This window comes from Tubulanus polymorphus, chromosome 5 (assembly GCF_964204645.1).
Source record: "Tubulanus polymorphus chromosome 5, tnTubPoly1.2, whole genome shotgun sequence".
NCBI classification, from domain to species: Eukaryota; Metazoa; Nemertea; class Palaeonemertea; order Tubulaniformes; family Tubulanidae; genus Tubulanus; species Tubulanus polymorphus.
The window spans coordinates 11631458-11651873 of record NC_134029.1 but is presented as its reverse complement, the minus strand read 5'-3'; the positions used below and the strand labels follow the sequence as shown (position 1 = coordinate 11651873).

The 20416-nt window shown below is 37.3% G+C and overlaps 1 protein-coding gene across 4 annotated transcripts in view; it reads right to left on the bottom strand.

The window, feature by feature from the left end:
* Positions 1 to 20416, bottom strand: part of LOC141904983 (phospholipid-transporting ATPase VD-like) — a 117188-nt gene that overhangs the window by 51012 nt on the left and 45760 nt on the right. For all 4 annotated transcript variants that reach the window (XM_074793651.1, XM_074793652.1, XM_074793654.1 and 1 more), the window contains 5 exons: positions 19509 to 19640; positions 15403 to 15533; positions 1088 to 1340; positions 495 to 535; positions 8 to 163 (listed from right to left, as the gene is read on the bottom strand). In XM_074793651.1, the coding sequence (XP_074649752.1) occupies positions 8 to 163; positions 495 to 535; positions 1088 to 1340; positions 15403 to 15533; positions 19509 to 19640 (713 nt within the window). The remainder of the gene's footprint in view (positions 1 to 7; positions 164 to 494; positions 536 to 1087; positions 1341 to 15402; positions 15534 to 19508; positions 19641 to 20416) is intronic.

The following is a 20416-nucleotide window of genomic DNA, read 5'->3' as shown; positions in this document are numbered from 1 at the left end:
TACTCACTTCTTCACCATGTGGCTTAGCAGCAACCACTACTGTGTTACATACTGCCATGAGAAGGAAAAAATCTTGTATTTGTTGGTGCCGCCGCGTTAATTCTTCAGTTCCCAGCTTCATACTAGACATTTTCGATATTTCATTTTCTAACTGATGATCTAACTAAAAAATAACATGTAATCATTCTTGTTGTGATTGTTTAAGATGACACTGAGCATATGAAGCATACAAAAGCATATGAAATGCGAAAAACGAAATAACTCCAAAATGCTGGCAACACTTCAATAACTCTCTATAAGTTAGTCAGCATTAAGATTATTATGATGAGAAGGATGAAATAAGATATGTTTAGATCATAATGCCGTCCTATTATGACGATATACCTACACAATGTGCTTTTAAGATAGACCTACCCAGTACTAGATATTGCCATTTGTGAATGGCCTTATCCTAAGCTGAGAAAAGTAATGAAACTTCCAGGAGTATTACTTACATCGGAACTATCATTTTCATTATCATATGATTTATCTTTATCTAAAAATGCAAAAAACATAGCATTTACAATAATAAATATTTTTTAAACGACTGACATACCTGGTACTCAACCAAAGATCATTTGAGTCCCTGAATTTGCTACTTAACACTAGAGGACCAAAGGTTTAAGAACTTTAAGAAGTGCTTTGGGGCATATACAGCATGACTGAAGCTTCATCTTTTATAATAGATGATAGATAATAAGTAACACATGGCAGTACCTGCTTTTTGGATTTTTGATTGATAAATTGTGTTTTGAAGGTATTTTAAATGTTGGTAGCCATATTGGAATTAAGGTTGCCATGATCACAGCATCTCTGACCTACTTAAAGAAAATAATACCAAATCAACCTTCCCTTATGAAGATTAAACGAGCAAAGTTTCATGTAAATATATCTATTACTTGAGAGGTACATTTAGGGAAAAAAGAGAATCAGGATTGAAAGTCTCTTTGCTTTAAGATTTAACAACCAATATAAACCCAGTCTGGATTTTTGTCAGATCTAAATTGTGAAACCAGCTCCTCATGACATTTGAAATATATATACATACCATCAGGAAATGCAGTATACTCGATGCCACCAATATTACAGCATCTGAATGTCATGCGGTTCTCTGTCAGTGTACCAGTTTTATCTGAGAATAAGTATTGAATCTGTCCAAGATCTTCTGCTATATTCAGCGCTCGACATTCAATTCTTGTATCACTTTCAGGATAGTACAGGTCCATATCGAAATGGATCCATATTATTTGGATCATTTTACATATTTCTATAGTAACATACAGTGGCAAAGGAATGATCGCCTGAAAATAATAACAGAAACTCTTTAACTGCGGGTAGTTTTCAGATCCAGAAATATTTTGGTGCGCAAAAGGAATCATCTTTTAACTCACTCACAAGATAATATCTTGCTGATGCAACGATATAGTAAAACATGTATTTCCAGAATATTTGTTTTGAATGGTCTTTTCTAATTTAATTTTAGCCATTGACATTGTTCAATCGATGTACATATATACCGGTATGCTGAACGATAACTAAATATGCCTACATAGCTGCGTTCATATACTCACTATAGAAACAATGAAATGGGTCACAGTGTGAATTATGATCAATACACTTCACCTTACACCAACATTAACAGTGATTCATCAACATTCACAACAACATTGATTCAGATAAACCGGTTACATTGGTAAGCGACATTTGGAATTTAACAGTATCGGTTTCACCAATAATTTCATTAGAAAAATGTATCAAATAGAATTTGGACTAAAAGTGTACATTTGAGCAGAAAATCCAGATAAACCTTATGCGGATCATATGGATTTGACTGTACTTCAGCACTTAACTCCCCTAGAGGTAGAATAAAAATCTGGGTAACGCCAATTCCATTTATGATGTGTCCTATTACAATGCTGACAATAATCAAAGTTAAGACTGCTGCCAATTGCGGAAAAGTTAACAGATAAAAAAACTTGCCCGATATTTTAAATATCGCCTCATAAAGTATACTAAGAGATCAAGTAACAAGAAATTGGTATTGCCAAATAGCTATTTCATACACCAAAATTACTGTGGCGGCCATCTTGGATGACCTATAGGCTTACATTTCCAAAAGAATAGAGCTCATCCTCCTTCCATCATAAAACCACAAATCAAGTAATAAGAATATTGTTCTGAAATTGGGACTGTACAAGCAGAAACGAGCTCCAAATGGCTATTTCACATTTTTTATAACCTTCAGAAGTCAGCAGAGTAGCTGTCCAGGAGTGCAGACGTGTTTTTCGGCAAGCTTACACAGCATGCACTGTAGTACTAATCACAACAATAGAATTGTCATGGATTAACATGGCGCGAAAACTTTCAGATACGACAACACTATGGCGCGAGATTATCAAAATTTTCTACTTCTTGCAAAGATCAGAATACAGTATCATAAATTCAGAATCAGAACTGAGATCTGTGAGATACTGGCAAATGGCGTGATATCATGCGAATGTGTCGGAAAACTAGCTTCGGGAGATCCATCAAATGTCGAGTTTTCATAAATCGTATGAGTTGGAGCCCGGAAATGAAAAATCCAAAAAGGCTTCCAGTGACCTTGTCATTTAACCTACAAGACCCAAAATCAAATCAGTTATCCACGCACTGTAGGATAACCCATCCATAAAATCAGGTTGTCTTAACTCTTTCCTTGCCCAGTCGACTTTCATGAACAGATTATTTTAGATCATACAGACATTTCATATACGCGGCAGTTTTATCTTAAGGTTTTTGCAAACATGCCACTAGATGGCGTGATTAAAATCGCAGCTCTGTTATTTTGATGCTCCGTTTTTTGTGGTGTTGTAATTCAAAACATTTGAGTTTTTTGCGTTTGAAAGTAGTGGGTAGCTATCCAGAAATGGCAGAACTGATAATACAGAGGTCACGTGATATAATTATAAGCTCATTTTCTAATCATAATTACCCATATAATCTATATTTCTGACAGTAGACATGAAACATTCCATTGTCAGTTGTTACCAGAGGCTAGATACCCTATTTGTTCATTTTCATACCTGAAACTTAGGGAGTTGTAAAAAATAAAACAATAAGGAAGTGAAGAAGGAAGTCCAACGAGTGAAGGAGTGGCTTGACGAGATACATCTCAATCGAAGCAGACTTCAACAGGAACTCCACCAAGGCAGCATACCAGACCATTTAAGAAGACAATGGTGCTAAACCAGTGGCAAGAGTACTGTGCTGAATTTTACAACTACCGGATTACAGCAAAAATTATTATACTCGACGAACTCAGACAACAAACTGCTGAAGGCAACCAAGACTCAGAACCAGAAATCATGGAAGCTGAACAAAGCAATATACAACAAAGTGATGGAAACAGGCGAGTGGCCAGATGACTGGAGTGAATAGATGGTAGTTCCTCTTCTCAAGAAAGGCTTTGCCAGAGAATGTGCACATTATTGGACATTAAGTCTTATCAGTTATCCAAGTAAGATTCTTCTTACAATATACTTGTTCGAACGAAAAACTTAATGTTCTGACAAGATAATTCGGTTCAAATTAAAATGATTCTGTTCGATCGAACGATTGTCAAACCTTTCGTTTGGACAAAAGAAGGTTTCTTCAACTTTGTTCTAACGATTTTTTCAAATTGGTTCAATCGAACAGAATATTATTGGTTCGAACAAAACAAATTTTGTTCCGACGAAAGAATTTTCAAGCGAAGGGTCTTTTGAATGAAAAAAAAAAGATATTTCTGGGGCTCCGCAGTAACTTGAAGCCAGAGATAGGTCGGCCTTGTGACGCGATGCGATCTTAGCGTTGCATCGCAAGTTTCGGTGCAAGTCGATTGTCAGCGACTAGTTTCTGCCAGTCGCAAGAGTGCGTAGGTCGGTTGTGACAGTCGTGTAGCGTCGCAGAAAGTAGAACACGTGCGACTCCTTGTGACTGACATTGCTGACAGTCGCAAGGTTCAACGTCAGCCATTACTAAACAGGCTAATAGAAAACGGTATCAATGATAGGTCGCTCAAATGGCTCAGCAGTTATCTCTGAACGAAAACTTGTAGCCGAAATCAACAGAATCTTGGAATAAGTCGGTCTAACTAGTGGAGTCATGCAAAGTAATATCCTAAGTCGCCTTCTGTTTAATGTCCTGACATACACAGTAATCCAAAATATACCAGTCCGAGTTAATTTCCAAAACGACCTTAACACGCGGTTCGACCAAAAAACTTAATGTTCCCACAAGAAAATCTTGTTCAAATGCAAACAATTGTGTTTGATCGAACAATACGCTTTTTGTTTGAACCAAAACTTTTCTTCATTCTGACAAAAATGTGTTCGAATAAAAAGCTATGTTATTGTTGAAAAGAAAAATTTTTTTTCCCGGCAAAGAAATTTGGTTGAGCGAAAACAACTTTTTTGGAGCGAATGTTTGAATGAAAACAATTCTGTTCGATTGAACGAAATAGTTAATACTTTTGGTTCGGAGAAAATACTTTTTACAATATACTTGTTCGAAAGAAAAACTTAATGTTTTTGACAAGAAAATTCTGTTCAAATTAAAACGATTCTGTTCGATCGAATGATTGTTCGAACGAAAAACCTTTCGTTTGGACAAAAAAAAGTTTGTTCAACTTTGTTCTAACGATTTTTTCAAATTGGTTCAATCGAACAGAATATTATTGATTCGAACGAAATGAATTTTGTTCCGACGAAAGGATTTTCAAGCGAAAGGTCTTATGAACGAAAAAAAGATATTTCTGGGGCTCCGCAGTTACTTAAAGCCGGACGTAGGCTTATAAAGCTGTCTGCTCAGACGAAATTTTCAAAAAAACTCTTCATTTTTGCCAATAAAATTGATAATTGTTATTGATCGTTGCAAGTCACAACCAGTTAATCACTAATTAACATGCATTTTAATAAATCGGATTCCTCCTTTACAGTGAACTTAGCTTTAACCTATTAGAGGCTACTAGCCTATGTAGGCCTATGTATATGCGTAGGCCTAACATCCGGACAGGTTGGTCGTAGGCCTATTGAATAACAACCCTCCTAAATATCATAAATTTTGTTTTGAAGTTCAATGCAATGAGTCTGTTAATAAACGCAACAATTATACTGTGTTTGTTTGAGACAGTAAAGGTCAGTTCCGGTAGGCCTAAGCCTTAAGGTCGCGTAAAACTCGATAAAATCTTCAAGCGACACAGCGAACGATCTCCTTTCCTCCACAGCCAATGCTCACTCCGAATGTCAAGTGTGAGTCCAGCATACGGATATGATTGTGTTATATACTTGTATTTAGTAAACCCCTTGTGCATTTGACAATGATCGGTATGTACTGTAGGAAATATAGAGTATTGATGGTATTGATATAGAGGTTGAAGCCTGCAGCCGAATAAAGTAATATATTCTTTTATTTTGATACCTCGTCGATATAACAGCTTTTCTCCGCTATATCTGTTCGGCGTGTTTAGTTTAGGCCTACGATTCCCCGGTACACTAAAGATTTTTCTTAGTAAATACACGGTTAATTCGGTAAAGAAAAATAGGTCTTGTTAAACTAACTCCTTGAAACCCGCAGCCAAATCACTGGTAGTAATAAATTAATTTGTACTCGATTTGATTCTCATGATGAGGAGAAACTCGCAGCTGATCCCCGGAACGACGATGTAGTAACACACGTCGATTCGTCGATGTTTACGGCTCAACAGTGCTTTTAAAATCTAAAGTAGTAAATTTCCAGTGTATCGGTAATATGATTTGACGAGGAAAATGGGCTATTGTTAAAATCACTGTTTGAAGACTGCGGCTGAATGTGAAGTCTGCGGCAATAAATTAGTTCATTTATACTTGAATTGATAATCGAAGTGACAATCAGCCTGCAGGTTGATTTCGGGATGACGACTCGAAAAACATGTTGCCTCATTGAATGGGGCTTAATTTTCGATGTTTACTGCCCGACAGTGCTTTTGTAACGATGATTCGTGAAAAAACACGCAGAGTATTTGTAGATCTCAGTGAGCTGAACGATATCATACGGATTGTATCGACAACAGCGGCAAGGTAACAAAGCCTTAGTTCTTTTAGTGAAATTAGTGTGACATAAAATAATAATAAGAAGAAACACGCGAATCTCAATAGGGTTTTCTGTGATGTAACAGAAAACCCTAATAATAAGAAACACGCGAATCTCAATAGGGTTTTCTGTGATGTAACAGAAAACCCTATTGAGATAACAGATAACAAGGTATCACAGACGCTGACATTTTCTGACGCTAACTTTAATGACCCGCCTTTTGGACCGGACCAATTCAATTCAATTAAGACCAGAAACAAACTTTCCATGATGGGTTTCTGTGTAATTGTTTCTGTTTCATTCACCGAACTCGCTGTCAAAAAGGCGATTCTCGATATGAATAGTAATGGGTTTTCCCCGCGGGATACCCGCTTTGGGAAAGGCACCTGAATCGATGCTACGAGTTCGAATCCCAATATTTAGACGTAATTTATTATTCTTTGAAATAAATTCTTAGAATTTCTATTTATGATAGGATGTGCAGGTTTTGATTTGTTAATGATGCTAATAAAAGTTAACCTCTTAAGGTATTGTTTTCTATCTATTATTTGTGACGGATTAGTTTCGATGTCACCACGTGTCACTTATTCACGGACACGCGGGTTGTATCATTTGTAATAGGCCTACCACATGAAAGAGTCCATGGCCTACCGTAGAATAGTAGGGCCTACCGATCACGCTATGTGCGATGAAAGTAGTGTTTGAATAAAACAAATTTTTAATGAAATAAACATTATTTATCATAATTAATCAATTGATCAGGTGCCGCCTAAATAATTGTTTGTTTCGTGAAATTTGTACAAAACTTTGCGACTTCGTCATGTCTTGTGACCCTGAAAATACTAGAAGAATCATCGGTAAGCTTATTAAACGGCGAGGTCAACATAGTAACAACAACTTCGGGGATTGAAAAAAAAAATCGAAAAAATTATTTCTTATACTGATGAGTTATACTGATGGGGAGTAGCGACCGTCATTGACACCGGTTATTTATCCATTCACTATCAAATGTGACGAGCCCAATAAATGATTGCGCATAGATTCGGCCTCTCAGCATTTAGCACAGCAGTTCCGAGAAGTGTTAAGACCGATCAGCGCGCGCGCTATCTAAAACCGGTGCTAGCACGATCAATATATACAGGTATATACGTGTTCAGTATTACACAGCGAGTACCAGTATGTTGATCGAGCGTCGTCGTAGCAACGCGCTATACAGCGGCTTGAACTAGCGAGTAACGTTAATTATCTTTTAACCAAATTAGAGCACTTATAACCATCGGAATCAAATATAAACCAAGCTGCACCATCTACATCAAGTAGAGAATACCAGTGTGAAATTACAGAATTGTCGGTCCACACAAACAGCTTAAATCGTGTCATAAAGAAACATCCACAGACGGACAGACAGACAGACAGACATGACGACGATGCCATAGATGGGTTCGTCTGACGACGAAACCCATCAAAAACCAATGACCTTGAAACTCAATACAATCATAAAACATGTCAGCAGCTACGATTTTGTAATTGATTGTGATAAAAAATGCCTCGTTACTAATCTAATATGGAAATACTAAGTTAATCTACTATTCAACGCCCCCTGGTGACCATATTCAAAACCCAATAACCTTGTAACTCACCATATTCATAGAACATGTCATGAACTACAACTTTGCAATTGATCATGGTAACAAAATATGCCTAGGTACCAATATAATAAGGAAATACCAGGTTATTCTACTATTCAACGCCCCCTGGTGACCATATAGAATAACTAATTTCCTTAAAACTCACCACAATCATAGATGATGTCATGAGCTACAACTTTGCAATTGATTGCGGTAACAAAATATGTATTGGTACAAATATAATATAGAAATACTAAGATATTGTATTATTTAACGCCCCCTGGTGGCCATATACAAAAAACAATGAACTTGAAACTCACCCCAATCATAGAACACGTTATACGCTACAACTTTCTAATTCATTGTTGTAACAAAATATGCTTAGGTAACAATATAATGTCGAAAAACTTTTTCCCACCTACGAATGAGTACTAATGACACCAAGATGGCCGCCAATTGCGTCATAATTGGCTGATCAAAAATACCTGTCTCAGGTATAAAACATCCCTTTCCAAAGAATACCCATCAGCAATTGCAATGAGAAATGGCAAACCAGTAGGAAGCTACAGGACTCAAAATTCAGGCCATAATTGACGTTTTTGGGCACTTTACCTTGTATATTACTTTTTTTAAACCATAATCAATGATATTTTACGATATCAGACCCGGCAGTTTAGGAATGAACTGTTAAAGTTCATAACATTTTACAACAAACAATATTCTTTCTGTGTGGTCGGGTTTATCAAGTTCGGCTTTCTATTGAATTGTTTATCTATTTTTACACTTCAGTGCACCAGCTCGACATGGAGAATATGTACACGTGAGCAATATCTACTCGCCGGACAGAAGCCCACAGTCAACGTTCCCTCCGTGGCAGCTTACACCACGCCGTATGAGAGAGGGCGCGGATCGCGGCTTCCACACTATGTAACCATCTCTTCATAAACCTTAGCGTCAAGCAGTAGTGCAAACAAGACGCCGCGGTCAATAAGATAGTTCCCACATGTAGGCGGGATCGTAGCGAATCAGCCACGGCTGAACTGAGCGTTCGAATTCAACTATATACTACACAATAATGGTCGATATGTATGGTGTTTTTAATGCGAATTAGAATTGTTTAAAATTCATCTGCATATTGATACAACCGTTTTCTTCGTCAAGATAATCCCGAGTGTATGCATAATTAATTTTAATTCAAATATTTTCTAACAAATCTTTTTTTATTAACAGAATATCCTTTATCTAAAGATAACGGCTTCTTTGATTTTGGTGAGCTTCACATGTTACTAAAACGAGGGCGCTATCATCACAGCAAATGAAAAATCATTGTCAATTTTATTTCTTCTTTTGTAGTTTTCTCATTGGAGAATTTTATATGTTGTATCAGTAAAATATAAAAAGCCTACTTGTAAATTCGACAGGAAATGTTGTACAATTCTACTCGTGTTGTTTACGTTAGTAGATCAAGATGACATCACACTACATCGCTAAAATCCCCAAAAACGGGATAAAATTGCCAATTTACCCAATTTAGGCTTCATCAATAGCCTTCAAAAGCAGTTGCCACTTAGCTGCCGTTATAACAGCCAACTAAATGCAGACCTTAGCCAGTGAATCATTTCACACTCGAATTCAGCACTCCGTTTAATACTAATAGATTCAGCTGCGCTGAATCTGAAAATGCTTAGATCATGTATGGCATGAGGGTCTCTGGGCAGCAATGAGGAAGTTCAAACTGAGGCATCATTAACGTAAAACAAGCCCTCTACAAAGCATACAAATGCACAGTCTAGCTTGGGAATGAACTAAGCTCTCGCTTCCCAACACCAGCCGGAGTGCGACAGGGTTATCTATTGTCACCACCCTCTGTAACATGTTCCTTGAAAATATTATACAGGACCACTACTCGAGCAAAGGTCACGGATTATAGAGGAGAGTCGACAATCTATGCTTTGCAAATAATATCGATTTATTAAATGGTTCTGAAGCCAACCAGAGACAAATCTCATCCCTTGACTCAACAGGTACTAAGTATGGCATGGAAATCAGCAGCAGCAAAACTAAGACCTTAGTATCAGGACGGAGACAACTTGTACATACCTAAAGAGAGATGAGCTGCATTAAGTCATGGAGTTTACCTCCTTGGTGCAATACAGTCTGAGGATAGAAGCTCCGAATTGGAGGTCAAAGTGAGGATTGCCAAGTCAACAGCTGCCTTCAGCAGACTAAAATCAATCTGGCGAGATCGCAATATATCGTCAAAGACAACAAGAGCCCCAACGGGCACTATGGCCAGCCTGTCAGCTTTTCATAAAATGGCAAATGATGCATTCTATGGGTTATATTTGTCAAAATACACTCCCAGCTCAGAGCTCAGGGTACCCACAGTGCTACTGTGGCAATCGAGGCTTGCTAGTAGATTTTCTAGCTTGCTAGCTGTTTTCCAGGACATTGCATAAATGTCAATGATATTTTCTGTAGTGCAAATAAAAATATTCCTCCCAAAAGCCAAGTCAACTAAAGATTTCACAGAAATCGATCTTGAAATGCAATTTTAGATCTTAAAATAAGCCTTTGCTCTGGATAACCGTGTCATTTAAATCCGCTCCATTTGTATAGTAATAGGCTCAGCCTACGGCTGGCCCTAAAAACTAATACATCGTCCAATTCAACACCCAGGTGACCATATACAAAAGCCAATGACATTGAAACAAATTCCATATGAGATTTATCCTATGACTGCTAATAATCGAATATGAAGGCTACAAGTTCAAACCTGCTGTTATTTTCCTCAAAAATCCTTTTTCCACCTATGAATGAGTACCGATGACACAGCCAATTGCGCGATGATTGACTGATTGAAAATACCTATCACATCGCGATGAAAAATGCCAAACCATTAGGAAGCTAGAGGAGCTAGAGTTCAGGCCAAAATTGACATTTTTGGGCACAAAAAAGGTCACTGGACGGCCATCTTGAGTCTGATCGCCCCAATTTTTCTCATGCGCATGGGCACTTGGGGGATACAAATATATGTGAACGATCAAGGTAACTGATTAAAGCGTCTTGCAAATTTCCCATAAAAACTTCAAAAATGTGTAAAAGTCCTGATTTTGGCGAACAAAAATTCCTGCAACTCGGCCATCTTGAATCTGACCAGGCCAATTTTTGTGCTGAAGGTGTGTCTAGGGTAGATACATGTATAAACCAAATATTAAGACATTACCTTGCGGCGTCTTCAAAACTTCCCAAAATAACTGGATTCCATCTACAAACGGACGACCGGACAGACAAAAAGTGAACGCAATAGCCTGCTGGGACTAAAGTCCCAAGTGGGCTACAAAAGGGCATTTTGCAACAAAAATGGCATTTTAAAATAAAATGGGCATTCTGAAATTTTTAAAAAATCTGCTTTTTTGCTGCGATTTCCAAGTAATTTAAGTCCTGACATGAAGTGTTTTGTAGCAAATTAACTGCTTTGAGATGTAGTTTCCAGGTAATAAAGACAAAATATTGAAGAATTATGTGCTTTTTGTTTAAAATTATCTACCTCGTCTTGTAAAAATGTTCCCTTTTCTACTTTGGGCATGAAAAAAAAAATGGAAAAAGCATGAGATTTTTGCGACGGTGTCTGAATCCATTCCTGTTTGAAATGAACTGCCATGGACGTATCCTAAACATCCAATGGACCAGTCACACTCCAAACGCAAGGGTCGAGGAGATAGTGGAGGCCTTGATATGGTTCAGAAATAGCAGCTCACTTGGTTTGGTGACGTAAGAAGAGCCATGGCAAATACCAGTACGTTAGCGAATACCATTTTGCAGGGCTTTGTCAATGGAAAATGGAAAAGAGGAAGGCCGAAACGGCGGTGGCTAGATATCAAAAAGTGGTGTAACCCTGATGTACCCACCCTCCTACAGCTGGCCGAGGACAGGAGATCGTGGCAACAGACTGTGAGAACCATGCTGTGTCAACATTGGACATCGGTCTTCATTGGTGAACGGTCTTGATTGGGAGAAGGAGGTCTACTCAACAGTTGATAGCAGAGAGCGAATCATAGCACCTCGACAAAGAGTTTATCAATTCACACTTCCAAACGGATAAAGTACTGTATGAAATGTCTAGTGAAATGAATAGAAGCCATGAACGTTTGTCAAAGATGACGTCAGAAACGTGCACCTGTTTGCATAAACAATAACAGTGAGTACGTGCTAAAATTGCCCAGTTATAAGTCATATTTCTCAGCAATGGCAGAACTAAAATTCGATTCATATTTCGAATATACATATATCACATTGAAAATAACTCTTACACAATATTCTTTTTTGATGGCATTTGCCCTTTAAGATACCCAGCTAACATCCTATTTTAGACACGTAGAAAACAACCAAAAAAATATAATAAATTGCTCGTGGGCAAAGTGTGGTTTACGTTGAAAGCTAGAGGTTGTTTGGAGTAAGGGCATTGCTTGAAAAATCTTTTTAATTCATGACTTCAAAGTTCTAGAAATTTATATTGTATTTCATCTTTTTTATAGAAATATTTTGTAGTCAAATAAGACCTAAGATAAACATTTGTTTATGGTCTGCATCTAAAATTTCGTAGGGTACAGGTAGGCAAGGCAGGGAAACTATTTTATATTTTCAACAAAATTTTTTTCACAATATGAAAAAATATTCAAATAAAATTCATATGATGTCACATATCAGAGGGTAGCTGAATATTGAGTCTTGGAAACGAAACCTCATCCAATGAATGGCCGCGGAAGCTAAAACACCGGGGCGTAGTATTAGATCGTTTTAAATCCTGGAATTTACCACTACAATATTCAGACCTCACCCCATACCTATAGTTTGCTGCTTGGTATTTTCAGGTCACAAGAAATTACAATTTATTATAAATTCTATCAAACAGAAAACACAGCGCTCATCCTCTGCTACGATGATTATTCAGCCTGTTATCATACCAAACGTGCACGCGCAAAGCAGCCTTACAGCATCACCATATAGTAGTCTGTATGGGCGTGTGTTTGTGTGTTTAGAATGTTCGCTTCACTTCGATCTCAATCAACCCAATCACCGGGTATTAAAATGAAACAATACCTATGGCGATATGTGAAATGATTATATTCACATCAGCAATGAGCATCTAAAATTCGCACATATACCGCACCTAGTCCAATGAAACGTTTGCCATTAATGACTTTCCCATAATTATTCTAGTAGCGCGGGAATTCCCTGTATATCCCAAAAACAGCTAATCACATTCGCGTAGAGACGACCCCCCCAATCGAGGTCATTGCAATTTTATACGCAAGAGCTAAGAATTTTACCGCCAAAAACAGTTTTTCGTCGATTTTTAACAAAGTTGACCATGTCATCGACGGAGGTTCGTCATGTCTTCAATGGCATCGATTATACGTTGTTTAACCAGAGGACCAAAAAAAAAAAATGTTAACATAAAAAAACGTACTGCGATTTTACATGAATTGGCTCAATGCCAACCTCATACTGCTGACAAAGGTAAACCAATAAAGGTCCAATGGCCCTGTGGCTCACCATTAAATCATTTCGTGCATATATTGTCAAAAATATTACACTTAATATAAATTAATTAGGATTGAAGATGTGAGGCTGACAATATATGCGCCTGCGGATGTGTTAGAGTTCTGTGTATATTGCCGAGTCACTGTGCTATATATAGACTCGCTCAGGTGATTACTAACACACACAGCCATACTGTAATTTCACAAGTCAGAATACCTCCATCTACAAAATGTCAAAAATATACAAACATATACGGACTTTTTTTTCTAGAAATAAAAAAAATACCGGCTATGATTTTTTTCTTAAATGACTTGGAAGACCCACTACGAACCCTGTCATTGGTATCATCATACTTGCTAGTTCAGAATTGCAACTGAATTGAATAGCGTACTCGCTTATATTCATATCAACGAACAAATTATAAGCAAACGTACGATACTAATCGAATAAAATGTTCGCCATTTTGTCTTGGGTTTCACATTAGGCTTTCCCAATGGGCTTTCCCAATTACATCAGAGGCGCTGAATTCCCGGAATTTCCAGTATATCCCACAAACAGCCAATCACATTCATTGTAGCTCAGGTTACAAGGTCAACTCAAATAAATAGAAGCGAGGAAATTTAGGGGGTTTATTAAGTGAGGGCCTGTAGGTCGAAAAGTACATTGAGATCAGTCGAACTAAAAACGGCGACACTTCCAGGAAGGATTGAACTTTCATATATTTCAATTGCAAGCATGAAAATTGTCATATATAAAAACGTGCCATTACTTAGTGCTAAAAAGCAGGGTTTTTGCGTGTTTTTCAAGAATAAGTCCCCTAAAAATAACTCGATCACTATGAAATTTTTGTGGGCTCGAGAACTCATTAAGCCAAACCATGAAACCAAAAATCAACACAATCGGTTCAACAGCCAATGTTTGTGCCTTGTTGACACACCGGTACTCTATTCATTTTCAATGAAAACTGCTTCATCAAACCGTTTGCATAGGCAAACCTACGGTTCGCCAAAAATGGACAAAATGATCTTTAACCTTGTAATATAGCTATTTCCAAAATCTCGACGTATTAAATTAGGCAGCCAAGAAAATTCACCCCAACCAGGCACTTGCTGGTTCAGACTGAATGGAAGATTGTTTGAATGAATCGGAACCGAATTTCCAATTATGTACTTCGATTTAAACAAAAAATTCTGTTAACTCAACCGCCGATCTAACAACTATATCTGTACTTCGATTTTCGATTACAAAATCAAACCCCGTTTCGCTACCGGCAGGTGTGGTGGGTCTGTAAGGGACACTCATATCGAAAAATCAAACGAAATTTACCAGCCAAATAAATAACAGCGACAATCCCTATTTTAAGATAAAAATATCCTATTTTAGGACATTGATGTGGCTGTTGTTATGTGGTGCCCTTTTACAGAGACAGCATTTTCAATCTTTGCCGAAGCACACCGGCTTATCACCCAAATATTGCTGCAGCGGTCATCTTGGAAGACCTACAGTATCCAAAATAGAACTCATTTATCTGTGATATCATAGTGATGTACAATATTCCAAAAATTTCAAAGATCACACACAAAATAAACCAAGTTTTAAACTCCTCTATGTATTAAGTGCCAGTGGTGGTCATCTTGGATGATCAAATTATTCAAAACTGAACTCATGTTATCATATTCTATACAATATGAACCAAGTCATTCGGTAATGATTTTCTAGCCTCAGAAATACTGATTTAGCAAACCAATATAACTTACATTGTCCAAAATCAAACTCATCAGTGACATTTCAGTAATGTACTGTACCATAAAACTTATATATCCTACATGAATATGAACCAAATTATTGTCTGAAAACAAAATACCAATCTGACAGCTGAACCTATAAACAAATATTGTCCTGGCGGCCATTTGGACAACTTACATTATCCAAAATCAAACTCAGCTGCAATATTATAGTAATGTTCTACACCTAATTGAAGGGTAAAAAAAAAACTCCAGGTGACGAGATAAAGAATGCAAACAGTCATCAAATATATTTTTTAAGGTTATTCTGAATTCAAATTTTGGAATCCATATGGTTCATGAGGTGGCATATTTACCTGTAATAATATAATGAAAATCCAGAAACTGATAAAAGCTTGATACACTGGTTTAGCTTGATCCAACGACTCAAAGGGAAGAAATACCACATTCTCTGCATTTTTATAACCACTCAGCCAAACTGCATAACCTTGAAACAGAGGAGAAATAACAATTTTGATTACCTTTTAAAATCACCTATTACAATCAGACAATTCAACTACCCTGGAGAACATATACCAAAACCAATGACCTTGAACCTGGTTTCAATCATAGAACATGTCATAAGTACAACTTTGTAATTGAATGCTGTGTTATCAATAAGAGAGAGGTCCAAGACTGTCCTGTCATTTATAAACGACCTGCCTCATTTTTTTCCCAACCTCCTTTCGTTTCTGGGACCGTGATCAGTTTTTTGCAGTTCTTAGTTCAGCCAGTACAGCATAAATTCCTTGCGGGTCTCATACAACTGGTAAGTGAATTTTACAACGGTGTCGCTGATTGGCCAATATCGGCTTTGACATAGGCCTATCATCACAATGATTTAGCATCACTCTTTCTTCAAGAATGTGGAAGCCGCTGATGGAACACTAGGGATGAGGGGACACAAATTATGACCCTCCTGTTTTGCAAAGGGACCTGACTTTTGACTTCCTATTGAAAACACAAAAATGTGGTAACAAACTGGATGCATCAAAACCAACTAATCCATTACCTGCCTGATATATAAGATGTAGATGCGGCTAGGGTAGATAGATACATAAACCAAATATCAAGACCAGACATCAAAGCGTTTTAAAATTTCCCAAACAAAAATAGATTTTGTCAACAGATGGATGGATGACATGTGAACGTAATAGCTGGGACAAAAGTTTCTAGTCAACTAAAAGAATGCCACAAGAAACTGGCTCTTTAGGGGTTTTTCCTCAAAAGATTTATAACCCTTGTTTCCAGACTGCTGGGTTTGTGTAGAAATTTCACATTCCGGTGTCGAGTTTACTCTATAATGTAGTGTTCTGTCACCCATTTACTACTGAATGTACTTCGTGCCTTACGCACAGTTGTGTCAGTACACACTTTGGTCAGTAGAAGAGACGTACTCATTTTAATAGGAACAGCTGAAATACTTGTAAAAAAGTTTCACAAATTTGTTAATTCTCTCATTTCTGTATGAAGTCTAATTGCATTTGGGCATAGTTAGGCATAAAATTTGGTCTACTTTTTGTATATTAGTAGTAAATTTGATGTACTATAATTTGACGTCATTTTCCTTACAACAAATCTGAAATATGTATTTCTGTCTTTAATTATTAATATAGTAATCTAGTAATGTAACTATTTCGTTATGACATACTTATCATCGCTGTTTTTGTACTTTGTAGTCAACGACTTTTGGCTATCGTTGTTCGACTTCTTGCGCTTTAATTAAACAAGTCCGTTAACGAACTGTTAGATATTTTGTTTGTTTGACTGGTTTGTCATTTTTGGCTTGTCCCATATCATTGGAGACAACCCTGCTAAAGGATAGGATTACAAACTGCTCAGGCAAACTAGGGGGTTCAGGGACACAATGTCCACTTCTTCACATAACAATTTCAAAGATCCATACCCATCGGGTGAACATATCTAAAGACACCAATGACCTTGAAACTCATAACAATCAGTGAACGTCACAAGCCACAATTTAGCAATTGACTGTGGTAACAAAATAAGCCTAAGTACCAATGCAATTTTAAAACAAAAGGACCATAAGGTCCATATATGGTCGAAGACAGGTTTTAAAATTGACTAGTAGTGAGTGGATGCATGAGGAGATGTCTGTTTTATCAGTGAAAACCAATTTAGGTTTCTCATTATATCTTTTTTTCTACTACACACCCCGAACATGTTATTTTTCGTCAGTCAATCTGAGTCGGTCTGTGTTTACACAGGGCAGGATGCAGCTGCTTATCTCGCCATGTGTAGCACTACTATCTCTAGTTAGTTACCTAATCATTGGTGGTAAGCTTTGTATAATCGGATGGGCTAGCACCAATGATGACAAGGGCCAAAACTTGATCTTGATTAAATACATCGAGTATCCTAATTAGGCGTATAACGATGGGTGAGAGAGAAATAGCTGGTCGCTCCATTTCATACCAATACCGATCAGCACATTAACTAGGGCCAGGGGTCCAAGGACAACAGTCCCACTTGGGAAGTGGTTTCAAATGTTCCACAAACAGAAAATTTCAATATTCAGTGCTCCCTGGTGATCATATCAAGACCACACTATGTCACTAGCAATTGATTGTGGTTGCAAAATATGCCTAGGTCTCAATATAATATAAAATACTTAACTATAGTGAACTGATATCATTGGTAATCTCAGTGTAGAGTTAACAGAAAAAACCCACAGTTGATACATAGGAAAGTTTATTTTCAAACAGTTCCAGTGTTACTTCTAAACCCCATCATCAGAGAAAGTTTTTAGTTTCTCTGATGATGGGGTTTAGAAGTAACCTCGAAGCTGTTCGAAAATAAACTTCACAACATATCTACTGTAGGTGTTTATCTGTTATGAAAATGCTTAGTTATTCAGCTATTCAATGCCCCCTGGTGACCAAATACAAAAACCCATGACTTTGAAATTCACCACAATCATAAAACATGGCACAAGCTACAATTTAGCAATTCATTGTGGTTCCAAAATACGCCTGTGAACCAATAAAATATGAAAATACTTGTCATTTGGTTTAACGCCTATGTTGACCATATACAAAAAGCAATGACCTTGAAACTCAAATACAATCATAGAGCTAAAACTTTGCAATTGATTATGGTGACAAAATTTTCAATATAAATGGTCATACTTCAATAGAACGAATGGCTGGCCTAAAAACTGGTAAAAATTGCTGATTTTGGCAAACAACAATGGCTGCCAGACAGCCATCTTAGTTCCGACCAGGACCACATTTTTGACAGACAATCCAGTGAACAGTCTTCAAAACTTCCCAAAACTAGAATTACGCCTTGCAGCCTTAAATATCCTGCACAATACACTCCTCCACTTAGGAAAATTGCAGTTGAAAACAGATAAACCTGTCTTAACTCTAACATCAAATTTCATGGATATCCATCAAATATTCCAGGCTGTATCATGATTCAAGAGACAGCCATATTTGATGGCAGGTGACCTCAATTTTCAAAAGGGGTGCACATCTTACCTGCCAAAACACAGTCATTAAATTTTATGAAAATCCATCAAGAATTATAGGCTGTATTGTGCAAACAGGAAATTCAAGATGGCTGCCCTGGTGGCCATATTGGATGACCCAAAACCTCACATTTTCAATAGGGGTGGATATCTCATGTGCCCCAATCCCCACAACGGAGACACATTGAAATATTCTCATTTACAATGTGATCTGAAGTCGTCATTTTTTCATGTATCAAGCATCCCCTCTAGTGGCCACATGGAATATCATGTGACAGTGAAACTTTGCACAGGGACTTAGCATTCCACGAACTACATTTCTGCAAGACATTTTCATTATCAAATCTGCTTCATTTAGAAGTTTATCTGACATCTTTTTCATGTATAAAGCATCCAAGAAAACAAATATGGCCATCAGTCGGCCATCTAGGATCCAATTACAAAATAAAACGCACATGCACAAATACATATCCAGACTAACATATCTGTTAAGTTTTACAAGAAGAGAGAGCCGGTAGTTTAGAAGGTCTCTGGACAAGATTGTGACCACGGAAGCTGGACAACCAGAATATCAGTTTACCCTTCCTACACATTGTTGCAGGGGGTATAATAACTGGATTCCATCTACAGACCAATGGACGAACAGACGGATGGACAAAAAGTGAACGCATTAGCATGCACGGAGAAAGTACCAAGTAGGCTAAAAAGACAGCTTCCACATCTGAAATATGCATGTGTAAGAGACAATTTTATTTCTACTTTAAGAAAAAAACTTCATAAAAATGAATTGGCCCTAAATACCTCCCAAAATGATTATTTTGCCCTATCTTTTCAGGGATTCTAGAAATGAAACAAGGTCAATGAAATAAGGTCACACATAGCGAGGAACCATTTGGAACAAGGGGCATCCCAGTGAATTTATCAACTTACCAATAGCTCCAGAGAAGCAGAGAATGGCTAATATAGCAACACACCACATGACGTCTTTATTAATTCGACGTTCCAGTTTGCTTCGTTTAAATCGAGGCCCGTGATTGTTCAATAATGATTTTGTTTCATGACCTACAATGAAATTAAAACTAACTGTTATTACGTTCTTTATACAATCGATTAATGGTAACTGGTTTGAACTAAATTTCCATCTGCATCTTGAAATGTCTACACCCTCATTTGTGAAATTTCCATAACAACTCAATTTATTGTTAATTAGACTATAGGTAATACAGTAATCTTGAATGCAAAATTGTAAAGGGACATATTCCTGACAGTTTTATCACATGAACAAGGTTTCAATATGACTGTGGCGGCCATCTTGTAACACAAATATGCACCAACAACAGAAATCTTGAAATTACACTGTGCCACTCCTATAGGGGCAGATTGGTTTCCTGGGGTACAGATATCTTAAGATATCAGAAGATGTTCAGGGATTCCAAATGTTTTAAAATCAACCATGATTATTTGGAAATCAAATAGAAATTTGAATAATATACAAATGAAGGTAAAAAGTGCATAAATTAACAAATTAAATCCATATAACTTCCCAATCATTGGATATAGGGCATTGAATCTTCACAAAGCTATTGTTTACAGTCAAAGCTATAGAATGATGTAATGATCAGGGATGAAAAAAGAGGCATTTGAAAAACGCGGAAATATTAGAAATAAAAGTATTAGGCTCACTAGTACTGGCCAAGCCAGCAGACGCAAGCACCGAGGGGCGAAGCCCCTAAAGGGGGGTTTGGGTACCTCCCCCAAGGAAATTTTGGAATTTTAAGGAGATTGTGGCACATCTGAGGCCCATTTTCCAATGACAAAATAAGACTGCTGCCACGTGG